Source organism: Lontra canadensis, unplaced genomic scaffold (genome assembly GCF_010015895.1).
Source record: "Lontra canadensis isolate GAN:19392208 unplaced genomic scaffold, GSC_riverotter_1.0 scaffold58, whole genome shotgun sequence".
Taxonomy (NCBI): Eukaryota; Metazoa; Chordata; class Mammalia; order Carnivora; family Mustelidae; genus Lontra; species Lontra canadensis.
The window spans coordinates 6,316,198-6,332,034 of record NW_022631052.1 but is presented as its reverse complement, the minus strand read 5'-3'; the positions used below and the strand labels follow the sequence as shown (position 1 = coordinate 6,332,034).

The 15,837-nt window shown below is 55.9% G+C and overlaps 1 protein-coding gene across 1 annotated transcript in view; it reads left to right on the top strand.

Moving 5' to 3' along the window:
* Positions 1-14,423, top strand: part of DTX1 (deltex E3 ubiquitin ligase 1) — a 34,215-nt gene extending 19,792 nt beyond the window's left edge. Inside the window, exons 4-10 of the mRNA XM_032876228.1 lie at positions 10,391-10,452; positions 10,794-10,955; positions 11,233-11,294; positions 11,794-11,952; positions 12,058-12,219; positions 12,328-12,417; positions 13,095-14,423. Of these exons, the coding sequence (XP_032732119.1) occupies positions 10,391-10,452; positions 10,794-10,955; positions 11,233-11,294; positions 11,794-11,952; positions 12,058-12,219; positions 12,328-12,417; positions 13,095-13,319 (922 nt within the window). The 3' untranslated portion in view covers positions 13,320-14,423. The remainder of the gene's footprint in view (positions 1-10,390; positions 10,453-10,793; positions 10,956-11,232; positions 11,295-11,793; positions 11,953-12,057; positions 12,220-12,327; positions 12,418-13,094) is intronic.
* Positions 14,424-15,837: the final 1,414 nt, after the last annotated feature.

Sequence of the window (15,837 nt, the reverse complement as noted above, 5' to 3'; positions counted from 1 at the left end):
ATATGCAGGCATGCATCCTACTTAGTGATCCTAAGAATTGGTCCTAAGAATTGGTCCAGGAACCTTTTGCATCACTTTTACGTGTGTTCAGCGGGTTTCCAGGTGAAGTGGATTTCTTCATCACTGATGAACTTTGGGCAACCCAGTCTTTCAGAGCAGGCTGGGAATTACTCAGCCTTTATTGCTCAATATTAATTCTCCAAGTATGTACTGTGGGTGTGTGTTCACAGAACTGAACGAGACACATGGGGCCCAGAGTGACAGGGAGACAAACATACAGCAAGTAAATGAGTAAATGAACACAATCGCTGGAGAGAGAGGGAAGCGCCGGGAGGTATGGAGATAGGGTGGTAAGGTGGAGAGGGAATGGGGGTGGTCGGGGAAGACCCCCTCTGAGGAGGCAGCCAGAACTGGAGAAAGGCTGTTCCAGGTTGAGGGAACAGCATAGGCAGTTCAGCGGTGCTTGCAGAACATGGCACAGGCAGGGAGGGCTGTCTCAGGTACTGGCACAGCAGGTGCAAAGGGGCTGGGGTGGGAATGTGTCCAGCAGGTTCTGGAGACCGTACAAGGATGGAGGTTTCCTGCTGGAACAGGAGGGGCTGAGATTTTTCCCAAATGGAGGTACAGAGCCAGATTGGAGCCTTAAGGCTTTTTGCTGCCAACAGTGGGGAGCTATAGAGTGTGCTTAAGCTCAAGAGGGTTATAGGGAGAAGAAGAATTTCTCCTTGGGAGTGCTGGGCTGACCATTGAGCATGTCCTCCCATGACCTGCTGGAACTCCATTCTCCCAGACATGTGCCTCCGCCCAGTATGCACTCTTCCCCCTGGGAGCCGTTTGTTACCCTCTCTGAGAACAGGCGTTGGCCTGGAAGGGGGCGGGGTGGGAACCGTCAAGGCCTTTCTCATCCCTCCAAAGCCATCCAGACCCTGCCCAGCCAGACAAGCCTGTGTCAAGCCCCCTCACCCCTCCAAAGAACGTGAGCTAAAAATACTCTCTGTGGCTCAGAGGGGGGGGCGGGCACAGGACCTGTGGGTTCTGCCTCCAAACAAGGGGCTTGTGAGCAAGGTGGGTGGAGGTAGGGGACCCTGGTTCCTCCTGCTGAAGCCCCTATTGCCAGGGCACAGCCTGTGCAGGGAGACAGATGAAGATCTCTGAGGAGCCAGGCAGCCAGACCTCCAGGCCTCGCCCTGGTCCCCCACATCCCCGTGCCCTCATGGCCTTCCACATGGTCTCTCTGACTCTATGTTTATGTGCCCATTTTCCACTGTGTGAGGACACCAGTCATAGGCTAGGGCCTGTGCTAATGTCGTTAAAACACTCTAATCCCTCATTCTAATCCCCTCTGCAAGGACCAGTCTCCAAAGTGTCCGAGGCCCTGGGGGTAAGGACTTCAACATCGGAGTTCTAGGAGTGCACGGTGTAACCGATAACAGGGTTTGTGTATCTCTCTGTCCATCTGTCTGTCTGTGGTTCCCCTCGCCACCTTTCCTTTTCCTTCCTGTTCTCTTCTTCGCACTTCCTTCTGTCCCACAGGACTGACACAGACCCCGGGTCCAGTCCTTTCCCAGCTGGGTGACCTTGGGTGCATGGCTTCACCTCCCTAGCCTCAGTTTCCCTCTCAGCACCACTCGTACGCCCTGACTCTGCAGGGCCCATGGTATGTAGAGCTTTAAATTTGTCCCCACCGTGTGATCAGTCCCCAGCCGCATCTCAGCCCCGGGTGGGGAACAGGACAGGAGAGGGGCACCGACTTGCCCAAGGTCACACAGTGCCCGCGGCCTGGGTATTTTTCCACTGCCCCTGTGTTGGGGCGGGGAGCCAGCTGGCAGCCCACGCCTGGGGGACACTCAGGGGTGGGGAAGACCCGCCCTGTCTCCCGAGAGGGCAGTGTCCAGCACTTTGGAACACAGCTGCGGGGCAGACTCAGAGTTTCCATCTCACGTGCTGGAGGGGAGAGAGGGGACAGCTGCAGGCCTGTTTCCATTTACTGAGCGTTCGCTTTGTCCCCGACCTCATGTCACGGCCTTTCCACACGTGGCCTGTCATCATGCCCACAGAAACCCCACGCGGTGCGTCCAATTTTCCCCACTCTTCACGTGAAGAAACAAGGCTCCGAAAGGCTGATACCTGTTCAAGGTCCTCAGTTGGAGTCAGGGTATTGGGGTGCCCTACTCCCTTGCCTGTCCACGCCAGGTTTCTTGCCAGGGTCCCAGAGACCTGGCCCTGATTGCACTGGGCCTCAGGGAGCCCAGGGGAGTGACCGGGCCCCACTCTGGCCCCTTCTTTCACAGTGTGACCCCAGCGGGACTCATCGCCCCCTCTAGTCCCCAGTTGCTGCACCTGTGACGCGGGGCTGCTGTCCAGCGCAAGGCCAGCGTTTTCAAGCCCATACCGTCTACACCACCTGCCAGCTGTGGGAAGAGGTGCTTCTCCCGTTTACCCGCATCAGGCCGGCACACCACGCCAACCTGAGCGGTGTCATAGTGATGCCCCTTGAGTGGCATCTTCCTACCTCTGGTTCTCCGTGAGCCTGAGAACCTATTTGCCGGCCGCCAGCGCTTCCTTCTTTTGCTAATTACTTGTCTATTCCTTTTGCTTGTCCTTCTCTTGGGCTACTTTTTGCTCCCTTACTGATTTGCACACACTGCTTGTGCGTTAAGGGTCTTAAGCCCTTACGTGCCATCTTTTCATCTGTCACAGTCTGTAGTTTCTTTTGACCTTCTTTACAGGATCTTATGTTTATCTGTTTTTAAAGGAATTAGCCCATATCCGTGGAGCAACTACTGTGTTCCAGGCATTGTTTGGGGCCCTGGGGATCTGACAGTGGACAGAGCAGATAATCCCTAACCTCCCCGAACCACAGTCTCGTGAGACTCAAACAATAAACTAAATAAATAAATTCTAGAATGTGGTCCGGAGAGGGGTAGCTGCTGCAGAGGAAACGTAAAGAGTGGGTGACATGTAGGACCGATGAGAGGGGCGTGATTTTTAAATAAGGAGGTCACAAGAGGCCTCCCTGAGAATGTAACATTTGAGCAAAGGCTAAAGGAGGTTAAAAAGCAAGCCACGTGGAGAACTGGGGGAAGAGCATTCCAGACAGACGGAACAGCTTGTGCAAAGGCCCTGAGGCGGGAGCAGGCCTGGTATGTTTGAGGAAGTCATTGTGGCTGGAGAGGCTGCAGGCAGTGAGCATGGAGGGTGGGAGATAAGGTCAGAGATGAAATGGGGCCAGTCTTCTAGGGCCTGAGGCTGGGAGGGTTGGGGGGATGGTGCGGGACTTGGGCTTTTATTCTGAGTGAAATGGAAGCCAGGAGGGTTGTCAGCTGGAGAGGCTGGTGTGACTTTGTTGTAACAGGTTCCCTCTGGATATTGAGACTATGCCACAGGTAGGGCCAATGCAGGAGACAGGAGCCCATCTGGAGGTGGGCTTTGATATTGTCAGTATATTTAGGTGTTTTCTTCCCATTTTCTACTTCCACCAGTGATTTTACGTTTTTCTTTTAAAGACTTCGTATTTTGTTCTTCAGTTCTTTAATAGGTATTACATTTCAGTGTTTCAAAGGACATCATGAAAATCTCACCTTCACCGTGTCTCCCCCTACTTCCCTCCGCCACCCCCCCCCCCCCCCCGTCAGGCCTGTGGCCTGCCCACCCTCCCCCTTTTCCTGGCCTCCTGTGCAGTCCCCCCTCCCTCCTGGGCGCCTCACCACAAGGTCAAACCAAACACCCCCACTCCCCAGACCTGAAGCACTTCCTGCCCTGCTCCCTGGGAGGCCAAACCACACACCCCTGTCTGCATGTGGCTGCCCCAGGCCGTGGGAACCCGCCAGCCCAGCCCTCCCCTCCCCTCCCCTTCCCCGGGGTTCTCTGACAGAGCCCTGCTCTGGGGGGTTGGGAGCCCAGGGCAGAAGGAGAATGATGCTAAGCCCCCAGGCCCCTGGATAAATCTGGCCCTAAGTGGCCACCAGCCCTCAAAAAGTCTCCCTAGTGGACTTTTGCACACTTTATTCCCTAGGCGTAGACAGGGGCAGGGATGAGAGGTTCCATCGTACAGAGGGGAAACTGAGGCCCACAGGAGCTCAGAGACTTGTCCAAGCAGAAAGCGGAAGTGAGCAAAGGCCTCCATACAGCAGCTGTTGATGGCATGTGGTTTTGCTAGGCCCAGGGGGCACCCTGGAGCTCAGTGTAATGTCCTCAGCCCTGGGCCCTGCAGAGGGGAGTGAGAGCGGAGACTTGGCTGGTCCCAGGTATAGGTAGAAGGAGCAGGTGAGGGGAGCAGGCCCAAGGAACGTGGGGGATCCCCAGGGACTGTTCAACTTCCTTCTCCCCAACATGGCACTCTCACTCTGCCCTTTCCTCACCCACTTGGACCCAAGTGACCGAGGCCAGATCCTCCCAAGGTTCCCTAAGGGACCACGGGGTAAGCACCAGGTGTCCCGAGGGCCCCTGAGGCCCATCAGGGGACCTGGAAACCATCACCAGAGAATGTGACTTGTCTGGCGCCTACCCAGGGCACAGGGGCAGGGGGAAGACAGGGAGCCCAGCTGTGGGCAGAAGGATGGGAACGCAGCTGGCCTAAAGGGCGTGACCATGTGGCTTCCTTCTTCCCTGCGGTCCCAAACCCTACTTCGTGCCTGGGACAGAGAGACGAGTAGTCAAAACAGGCCCATGGGTCCTCTGTTCGGCCACTCAGGCAGCCTGCCTGGGCCTGAGCCAGCTCCGGGGTCCACATCAAGAACTTCAGGGTCTGGTGGGCTCACAAAGCTTGCTCAACTCCAGATGGCCCCACAGATCTGCCTGGTGGGGTCAGCCCTGGCCTCTGACTCGGAAACTCCAGGAACTGGTGCCAGCTGCACTGCTAACCAGCTGGGTGACTTTAGTGAAGTCACTTCCCTTCTTTTGGCCTCAGTCCCATCATCCCTAAAACCAATGACAGATTTCATCTCATGCACCATCTCTGCTCGAAAGGTTATGTCTTCCAGGAGCACTCTTGAGGAGGAGTCTGAAGTTGTGTTTTGGCTTAGTAGAAGGGAATGCTGGGATCGATTGGTGATGCCTGCCATGGGTGCAGGAATGGCAAGAGTACTACACACGTCATGTATTTGCCAATCCTGCTCCATCCTTGTCTCTGGGGGGGACACTGGTATTAGAACTGCACCATGGGTCCTCTGAAGGGACCATAGAACTAGCAGGCCAATTTTTTCTTTGATTCAACTCCTTCATTTGGTACTTCCTGAGAACCCATTTGCATGGGGTTTCGTCCACAATGCAAGGGCCCGAGAGCTGGTTCAGACACATTTCTAGAAGATCACAATCTGGTGCAAGAGATAGAAGTGGAACCATACAACCAGAAAGCAAGATAATATGTCTGTATCCTAAAAACAAAACAAAACAAAAACAGCAGGGTGGGGGGAGAGAAGCATGGTCCCTTGGGAATTAAAAGGGGTAGCTATGGATCTATTTGAGGTAGATCAGAAAAGCCCTCATGAAGACAGTGGCCTTTGAGCCTGTCTTCAAAGGACAGGTGTGAATTACGAATAGTAGGGACAGGCTGGAGGAACAGTGTAGCAGAGATGCCCAGGCAGGAAAAGGCAGGGAACAGTGTGAGGAACAGCAGCTAGGAAAATCTTGCATTATCTCATCCTGCCTTTGAACACTGCCTTCCAGTCTGTGTAGATATGAAGCCTCTCTGTTCTTCCTTGACAAGAAGGAAAGCCAAACACCCCAGCCCTCTTTCTCAGACCAGTCCTGGGGGGTTTTCTCTCAGACAGAGCCTCCTGCCTGGGCCACTGAGCCATGATGAGGGAACTCGGTTCATGTCATATGGCTAAGCACAGACTCTGGAGTCTGACAGCCTGGGCTGGAATCCTGGCTCTACCACTGGCAAATTACTTCAGCTCTCTGGGCCTCAGTTTTTTCCCCTCTCTATAGTGGGGATGTCGTAGACTTTGGGGAACGATTAGATGAGGGGAGTGAAACAGGACAACAGCATCGGGCCCATAGTGAGTGCCTGGAATTTTTGACCACAGGGAACACCCCTTTGCCTGTCTCTGTGTGGTGCATTCACCAAGACAATTTCTGTGCAATGCCCGGGATCCTCAAAACCTCGTCATGGAACCTCGGCCCCAACTGGGATGCAGAGCACTTCTGGGAATTTCTCAGGAAACATTTGCTTAGGCCTTTGGGCAGGACGTCCCCTGAGCGTGAGTGCTGGCAGAGGAACTCCAGGGAACTAGAGGCCCTAGATGGTGTTTCTCTGGGACACCTCCTTCAAGGCTCACTTCAAATATGTGTAGAGAACACATGGGGACAAAAGGCCTGAATGTGTGCTCATGGGTCACCTGCTCAGAAGGTTCCCACCAAATTCAGCCTTCCTTCCTTCATGCAACAAGTGTTTCTCAAACACCTGCTACGTGCTGTATACTAGGGTTGAAGTCAGGTGGTCAAGGAAGTTCTCTGTGATGAGGTGGCATTGCCGCAGAGACCTCGGAGAGCCATTTGGCATCTGGGGGGAAAGCCTTCGAGCAGAGGGCACAGCAGGTGCAAAGGCCCTGACAGGGGACTATGCCTGGTGGGTTAGAGCCACAACAGATGTGTCTGGAGGAGCGAAATGGAAGGTTTAGGAGATGAGGCCACAGAGTCAGGGAGGGCCTGGTCAGATCAAAGACTTTATAATCAGGTCATGGTTAGCACTAAGACAATCAACTAATCAATAAGGTAATGCAAAGACAAGAGATTTCTCTGGAGTAAAATGGTAGGGAAGGTCTCTGATAAGGTGACATTTGAGCAGAAATCTGTGTTAAGTGAGGGATCAAGGCATGAGGATATCTGGGGAAGAGCATTCTGAAAGATCAGCAAGTGCAAAGGCCCTGGGGTAGGAATATGGCTGGTGTGTTCAGCACAAAGACCAGGGGGGTAGGTGGGGTGGGGCTGGGGTAGGGTGGGTGAGGGGTAACTACAGGGGAAACACAGTTCAAGGCGTAGGTACTGGCTATCTCACATAGGGTAAGGAGGTTGGATTTTACCCCAAGCAAGGTAGGATCTGTGTGGGGTTGAGGGCAGAAGAAGAACAGGGCCGATGCAGAGGTGGGAAAGACAGCAGGAAACCCAGCATGGCAATGGGACCCACCTCCATCCTGGGGTGGCCAGCCCTGGCTTCTGGTTAGAGCAGATCTCAAGGGGGTCCGATGGCTTCCTCTTACCATTTGCCAGCCTGGGCCCCAAGAGGGTGGAGCAGAGAGTGCAGGCCGGCCCCCCTTCCGGGAGGCCTGCGGGCACCAGACTCTTGTCCAGGGCATGAGGATGTGCTCGCTGACTCGGAGGAAACAGTACATCCCACATCAAAAGGGGGCCCCGGGCGGCTCCCACGCTCGGGCATCGTGGGAACCCTGCTACCCTGGGTTCTCTCAGAGGGCCTGCAGATTGAGAGAGGCTGGGGGCTGCCTTCACACTCTTCCCCGGCTCGTAATGAGTAAATAAAAAACAGCCCCACTGTCACACCCTATCCACCACCTTCCCAGGAGCAAGACTCATTTTTGCAAATTGGGTTCTGTGGTTTTTAAGGGCTGCCAGAAATTGTTGGGCGGCTGAAATTTTAGAAACCTTCCCTTTCCGAGGTGCCCTCCTGCCTAAATCCCAGGACAAAGACTCAGCAAGACCAGGGTCATGAACTGGACCAGATGCTGGGCATTAGATGGACCTGGGGTAGGGAACGATCCTCCCTGATGGGCAGAGGCTGTGCTGAGGATTCTGCTCTGCTTGAGAGTGCGGTGATGGATTAGTGATGTCTGCCACCAGTAGAAGACAAGCAGTAGTTGCTTGCACGCTAAATATTGTTCTTGCTATCCATTTTACAGATAGCCATGGAGAAAAAGAAGGATTTTTTTTTTTTCATGAGACAGAAGGGAAGATAGGAGGTGGGGGGGACCTAGATATTCTGAGGGCCTTAGCAGTATGCCTACACTAGAACTCTATTAAAGGACAGGGCAGGGAAGAGGAGGAGCTTGAGGTACGTGCCCCTTTGTTTTCCTGTAAGAGTAAGAGGAGGGATGAGATTAGGTGATATCCTACAGGAAGGTTCTAGAGGATTATGACAGACCTTGGAGGGTCAGATGGAAACTCAGCCCCATCTCTTGGGTCCCGGCAGGCTACAAGAAGGAGAAAATCCTTCTCCACTCACACCCTTTCACCATACTATGAGCTTTGCATGTTTTAACTCACTGAATGCTCACAGGGCTTTAATCCCCATTACAGATGGGGAAATTGAGGCACAGCACCTTTCTGCACACACACCTCAACTGTGACCAGGTGGTACCCTGCTGCAGACCCCTCCCCATGCCATCTGGGGGTCTGGGAGGAGTGCTGCAGGGAGCCCAAGTTCAGTCTGTGCTGCTGAGCAGGGAGAGTAGAGCCTGTGTGCAGTGCAGGGGTGCACAAGACTCTGGGCAAAGTGGGGGCCTCCCCAGCCAAGCATCTGCATGTCTGTGTGTGTCCCCATGTGCACCGGGTGGCTGCACGAGCTGGCTTCTCTTGTCCAATGGCATGCCCTCACGCTGTGTGCATGGGTGTGCCTCCATGTGCATGGTGTGTCCCCTGCAGAAGTGTGTGTGTGTGTGTTCCCTGAGATGCATCTGTGTGTGTCTTTGGATATATGTGTGCGTGGTATATGTTCCCTAGTATGTTGGTGCATTTGTGTGCTTTTGTGTGTCTGCGTGCAAATGTGTGTGGTGCGTTTCCCCCATGCACATGTATTCCGTGTCTGTGTCTGGGGAAGGAGCTTCCTGGGATGTGTGTATCTGTGTGGGTAGGTGCCTGTTGGCGCAGTGTTCTCTATGTAGTGTGTGTGTGTCTGTGTACTTGGATGTGTGGTATGTTCCCCCAGTATATGTGTACACGGAAAAATAATGCCTGTTCCCCAGGAGTGTGTGTGTGTGTATGTTTCTGGATCTGCTGCAGCTGCGCCTGAGCCTGCCAAGTATACCATTTGCTCAAATATGCTTTCCAGCCGGCTGCCCGGGATCGCCTGTGCCTGCCAGGGCCAGGTAACCAGGCAGCCCTGGCCCAGGCTCAGACCTTAGCAGACAGGCAAAGGGGCGGTAGCAGCAACTTCCCCAGCTGTCCCTGCCCCCATCCCCTCCTGCACCCTCTCCTGGCACATTGCCCAAGCCCTTCTGGCTCCCCTGGCTTGAATAACACGTCTCTGCATGGAGACTTATCTATCCAGCATGTCAACAGCCAGACAGACCGTAGTACACCTCTGTAATCCAGCGCTGAAGTCGTGACAACTCAGGCGGGCATAGTGTACAGATCACCGCAGCCACTCTCATTCAGCCCTCCCAGCAGCCCTGGGTGTGAGGTGTGATTATCCCCATTTTACAGATGAGGAAACCGAGGGTCACAGAGGTTCAGCGACTTGCCCAAGCTTGTCACTGCAGTACTTTCATGGTTTCTTCTCCAAGGGGAAGGTGAGATACACCATGACTTAGAGGGCTGAGGTGCAGAGAGGTAAAACTGCTCAAGCAGGATTACTCATCAGTGGGGTGTTGGTGATAGGTAATGGCTTTTTTAGGTGCCAGGAATTCTGTGGGACCCTCAACGTGCATAATCTCATGGACTCTTCGCAGCAAACATAAGGAACGTGCCACTTTACAGATGGGAGACAGGCTTAAGAAAGGTGCTGTGAAGTGCGGTGTGACACCCAGCCAGTTAGTGCTTGAGCTGAGATATGAGAGCATTTAAAATCAGCCAGAGCTCTTTGGTCAGGGAGGGCAAAGAGGGGAAGCAGGCTATGGTTTCCTAGGGCCTCTGCATTTGAAGAGAAGCAATGCCTCAGTTATAGGAACCGACATTAGTAGGTCTTCGAGAGGGGTAAAAAAGTGTTCATTGTAAAATGTCTTTGGAAAACCTGGATTTATCATTCCCAATCATATTTCCTTATGCAGGACTTATCAGAGCCTTCAATGTGCTCATCTATGTTGTGAATTTTCAAGGAGACAGTGAAGTGTTTCGTAACTTATTTGATCCCTGAATGCCTCTTTCCCAGAACCTTTTATTGGGAGAAATGCTGGAGTGGCTACATCACTCATAGTTGGTTTTAAGGCACAGTGGCCAGTGGAAGGGAGCTGTTGGACCCCAAGCAAGGGAGACCAGCTGAGGTGTGGGGAAGAAAGTACTAAGTCTAGGGGTCCATTCCATTGTAACTGGGGCAGAGATCCCAATCACATACCACCCCCCCCCCCAAAGAAGGATGTTTGTGACCCTGGTGATCATTCTAAATGACGGGACAGGCGCAAAGAGGTCAGAGTATGCCCAGGAGCCAGAAGGCAAACCAGGATCCCCTGATCTTCTGGTGTGGGGCTGGAGTCCACTACGGCCTCTTTTCTCCCCTCAGGGTCCCGGCGCTCCCGGTGAAGAACTTGAACGGTACCGGGCCAGTCCATCCAGCCCTGGCAGGTGAGATCCAGCCCTGAAGTGGCAGAAGGGTATTGGCCCACGAGGAGGAGGCCCCACCTATCTGCCCTGTGGCCCCGCCCCTTGACGGGACTAGTGGGCGGGGCCCAGAGGAAACGTCCCACTGACATTGTGGGGGGACTGCAGAAGACATTCCACTCGGCTTCCACCCGCGGTGGGGCGCAGGGGGCCCCAGCCTACCCACCTGAAGGCTCCCGGATTCCCGGGCCGAGCAGGTGGGCGGGGCCTGAGGAGGGCTCAAGCGCTCACCCAATGGCGGGAGGGCGGGGTGGGAGCGGACCAGGTGGGCGCCCCGCACCCTGACGGCCCCGCCCTCTCTCCAGGTATGACCGGGATCCTGCTGTGTGCCGCGGGCCTGCCGGTGTGCCTGACGCGGGCCCCCAAGCCCATCCTGCACCCGCCGCCTGTGAGCAAGAGCGACGTCAAGCCCGTGCCCGGGGTGCCCGGGGCGTGCCGCAAGACCAAGAAGAAGCACCTCAAGAAGAGTACGCCTTCCGCGCTGACCCTGACCCCACTAACCTCACCCTTGACCCCAGCGCCTCTGACCCCTAACTCCAGTTTGCTCATAGGACTTAGAACTCCACCTCCATCTCCTGATCTCAGCTCCCTTTTCCCTGACCCCCTCTGCCACCAACTCTGAGTGCGGCAACCGCTGACAGGTGACTCCTGCCAACCCCTCTCTGACCCCTGACCCCGTCCTGAGCCAAGCCCTCAGGGGGAGATTCTAGGCACCCTCGAACCCACCCCGCTGTGTCCTTGCAGGTAAGAACCCCGAGGATGTGGTTCGAAGGTACATGCAGAAGGTGAAGAACCCGCCAGATGAGGTGAGCCCCCACGGGCGGGTCCTGGCCTGGGCAGAGGGCGGCGACCTCCCACCCTACCACCCTCTCCTATGGTTCTGTGTGTCAGTGTCTCCTCCCAGTCTGGGGGTTCGCCTTTTCCCTTTTATGCAATGTCTTGTGATAAACAGAAATGCTTTGATGTAATAGAATCACATTTGTCAATCTCCTGAAGAATGACAGTTTTCGTATCTTATTTTCACCCGTATTTTCCACCCCATATTTAAAATTTTCTTTTGTATAGTTAAAGCTGTAATACCTCTGGAGGGGGGCTGCGAGGGGGCCCCGTCTTCCTCTGCCATGTGTCTGCATTCAGTGTAAGGGGGTGTCCTCGCCCTTTGCCAAATGGGTACCAGAGGCAAGGCAGTCTGACACCCTTGGGGACTTGGGGGCCTGGGGGCGTGGCCCCGCCCAGGGGCCGCGCCCACCTGAGGGTATCCTGCCCTGGCCCATCCTCAGTCTCCTTTCTGTGCCCCTGCCCCAGGATTGCACCATCTGCATGGAGCGCCTGGTCACCGCATCCGGTTACGAGGGCGTGCTTCGGCACAAGGGCGTGCGGCCCGAGCTTGTGGGCCGCCTGGGCCGCTGCGGCCACATGTACCACCTGCTGTGCCTCGTGGCCATGTACTCCAATGGCAACAAGGTGGGAGGCGCGGGCCAGTGGGTGGGGCCAGTGGGTGGGGCGCAGGCAGAGGGGCGTGGCCGGGATGCCTGGGGGCCTCACCGCCAGCCGCTGTCCCCGCCCCAGGATGGCAGCCTGCAGTGCCCCACCTGCAAGGCCATCTACGGAGAGAAGACGGGCACTCAGCCGCCCGGGAAGATGGAGTTCCACCTCATCCCCCACTCGCTGCCGGGCTTCGCTGACACCCAGACCATCCGCATTGTCTACGACATCCCCACAGGCATCCAGGTCACCCCCGCCCTGGCCCCGTGGTCTCAAATCCTCTGAACCCTGCAGAGCCCCCCCACCCCGCTTCCCACCTATCTGCGGTTCAAGCCTGTGCTCCCCTCCCCACAGGGCCCCGAGCACCCCAACCCAGGCAAGAAGTTCACCGCAAGAGGCTTCCCGCGCCACTGCTATCTACCCAACAACGAGAAGGGCCGGAAGGTGGGTGCCCTGAGGGTGCAGAGGTGTGGAAGCTGGCCAGGGTCCCCCTCACCCCCAGTCCCTGTTTTCTCTCTGCACCAACAGCGACCACTACCCCCTAGTGCAAGTCCAGCCCTGCCAGTTGCTTCACACCCCCCATCTCATTTACAGCTTAGTGAGGTCAAGGTCTTGACTCCATTTTACCGGAAGTCTCCGACAGGGCAAGTGACTTGCCCAAGGTCACACAGGCTAGTAAGTGGGAAAGCCTGGCTTTCACCCCATGCAGTCCAGGCTCTCCACCACCACACTCCCGGCTGTCGGCCTCACTTCCTGTTGTTCAAGAGACCTCCGACCTCCTGACTTTCATGTGAAATCTCCAGGTTTTTGAATATTGCCCCGGAAGTCACCAAATGGCTATTTAGCACACCAGATACAGCTGAGGGCCTTCCATTTGTGACCCAGATGAAACAGGCAGAGAGCCTGGAAGGAGCTCTTACTGGGACCCCATCTAGGGACACGGCCAGGCTGGGTGGCCACTGGGAAGGCTGCAGGGCTTAGAAGGCACTAACGGAGCCACAGAGTGGCCAGGGAGGGAGGGAGGCTGGACTAGGGGGCAGGGGATGGGGGCTCCAGCCACAGGGTGGGGCTGCGGGGGCCCTCCCCTCACACCCACACCTGCCCCGGTATCTGCCCACCAGGTGCTCAGGCTGCTTATCACGGCCTGGGAGCGGAGACTCATCTTCACCATCGGCACATCCAACACCACGGGCGAGTCGGACACCGTGGTGTGGAATGAGATCCACCACAAGACCGAGTTTGGGTCCAACCTCACAGGCCACGGCTACCCAGACGCTAGCTACCTAGACAACGTGCTGGCGGAGCTCACAGCCCAGGGCGTGTCCGAGGCTGCGGCCAAGGCCTGAAGCCCGAGGCTGCCCACCTTCCCTCCTGCTTGGCCCCCTGGTCCGGCACTTGCCTCCCTCAACCAGGTGTGTCCTGGCGGCCCAGGTTCAGGGCTGGGGAGGAGCCTGCGGAAGGAGCCAGAAGCATTCTGGAGATGTGGCTGGAGGTAGTTGGAATATGCTGGGAGGATGGCAGGCCAGCCGGCTCCGACTTGTAGCTCCCCGAGAGGGTGGCGGAGAGAGTACCAGGAACCACAGCAACCTCCCTACCAAAAAGACAGAGCCCCACCCCCTCACGCAAACACGTGTCCTGTTGAACACATGCACGCACACCCACGTGCCTCTACTTACCCCCAGACTGGGGGGAAAGAGACAGAAGACCCCTGTGATACTCCATATGGATTCCCATCTGTGTCTCTATCACATCAGTACAGGCTTGTCCACAGGCAGGATTCAGGTCAAGCACCCCGGGGGCCTGCTGGGGCTCCAAGGGGTAAGGGGCCCTTGGGAAGCTCAGCCTCTCACCGCCCCCCCCATCTCTGTCACCCATCTCTACCACCCACTGATGGGCAGTTGTGGGCCCATGGGGTAGAAGCCCCAGCTTAGTCAGCAGGTTTGCAAAGGGGCAGGCCAGAGAGAAGGGCCCCCCCTCGAGAGAGGGCCAGAGGGATCTTATTCTGTGCTGGTGTCTCCATCCTTCTGGGACTCTGACGTCCTTCTTCTCCCCTCCCATCCCCAGGCCTTATGTCTGTCCCAGATAAGGCACTGTTCTCCTTTCCTCCCCACTCCATCCTCTCCACCAAATGCTCCCAAATGTCAAGATCCAAAGGCTGGAGCTTCTGGCTTCAGGAGCAAGACAAGGAGGCCTAGCTTAGGCCAGCAGGTCTAAAAAGCAGACCGGGCAGCAAAGAGTCCATTTTGCTTTCCTTGGGAGTGGGCAGTGGGGTGGCTGATGGTCTTGGCCAACCAGGGGCCTGTTGCCCAGGCAACTCACCAGCTCCGCCTCTGTTGATTGGCTGCCACGGCGGAAGTCAGCCAAGATTTAAAGGGACGCCAGCGATTGCTCTTTTGAAAACCTACCAGTCCCACTGTGGGTGGAGAAATAAATGGTCTTTCTCCTCCTCACTCAGTCTTTTCCTGCGGAGGGGTGGAGTGGGGTGGATGGCTCTGTCCCTGGGGCGGGGGTGGGGGGCCTATGGCCCACCCCATCGGGGAGTTTGCTACAAAATGATGGCCCCAGGACCATTGGCCCTCTCAGCCTTGGGCAGCTGGAGATGGAGGGTCCCCATAATTCTATAGTCTTAGGGCACACAGGGAGTGTGAGGGTGACAGAGGCAGGCCCTCCCAGCCCTAGACCCCAAGAGGCGGGCCTGAAGGTGCTGTTCTCAGGCACGGCCCAAGGCAATGCACACAGCTGCTCCCTAGTAGAGTACTGGGAATGAGGGGACCCCCCCCCCAACAGTACTGGGAATGAGGGACTTGGGCTGGGAGCTGAGAGTTTTCGGAAAAACATGGACGAGCTGGGAGACACCGTGACTGGCCCCTCGATCCCCAGCCCCTGCCCTAAGAAAGGAGGGGTCGGTTCTGACTAGGGACAAATCCCAGGATCTGCAACAAGCTTCCTATCAGCAAGGCAGCATCCCAGGATGCTGGGTGGCGGAGGCAGATTCTGCGGCTCCAGGCGACCCCTGCTGGCCACGCTCGGGATAGCGCTGCATCTTCCTGGGTCCCCCTAATCTCCAGATACGCTTTGGTTTCTGTCCCACCCTCTAGTCACACAAAAACCAGAAACGAGTCCTTGGAGGCCCTTCCAGTTCTGCCAGTTGGGTGTTCCCAAATATATTACCCTCTATGATTCATTCTCAAACAAAATCTCACCTCAAACCCCACTATACAAAATTGCCCAGCCTCGTGATCATCAAATCCTGTGTTCGACCATATCACCGGGGGAACTTGTTAAAAATCCTGGTCCATGTGCCCACAGTCCTTCAGATTCTGATTCAGTAAATCTGGGTGGGGGCCGAGAATCTGCATTTCTAGCAGACAACCTAGGGGGTGAGTTTTGGACCACAACAGTGTAAGAAACACCTCCCTAGCTCCCAAACCAGTTCCACGGAACCCAGTTTGACAACCACACATCTAGACACTCCCTCATTTTATACAGCATGAACCGAGGCTCAAAGAGGGGGTCAGAACCTAGGCCAAGCCTCCCAGGCTCCAAAGGTCTGAGTCTGGCACGCTGAGCTCCAAGCCTCCATTATTCCCGAGGGAACCAGATTCTGGAAGATTGCGGTTAGGACTCTCGGCCAAGGCAGGGTTCAGGAGGATCAGTGAGGTTACACGGATTGGCAGACATGAAAACAGGAAGGGCTGAGCCTCTTTAGTGCCTGTCTGGGGCAACAAGGCCACGTGGGTGTCGGGGATTCACAGACAGCTGTATCCAGCAGCTCAGGACCAGGTGGGCCCGGTTGGTGTGGGCAGGAGCCAGTCTGGTTTAGCAGAGACCTTCCACTGAGCCGAATGAGTCAGGCTCCTTATC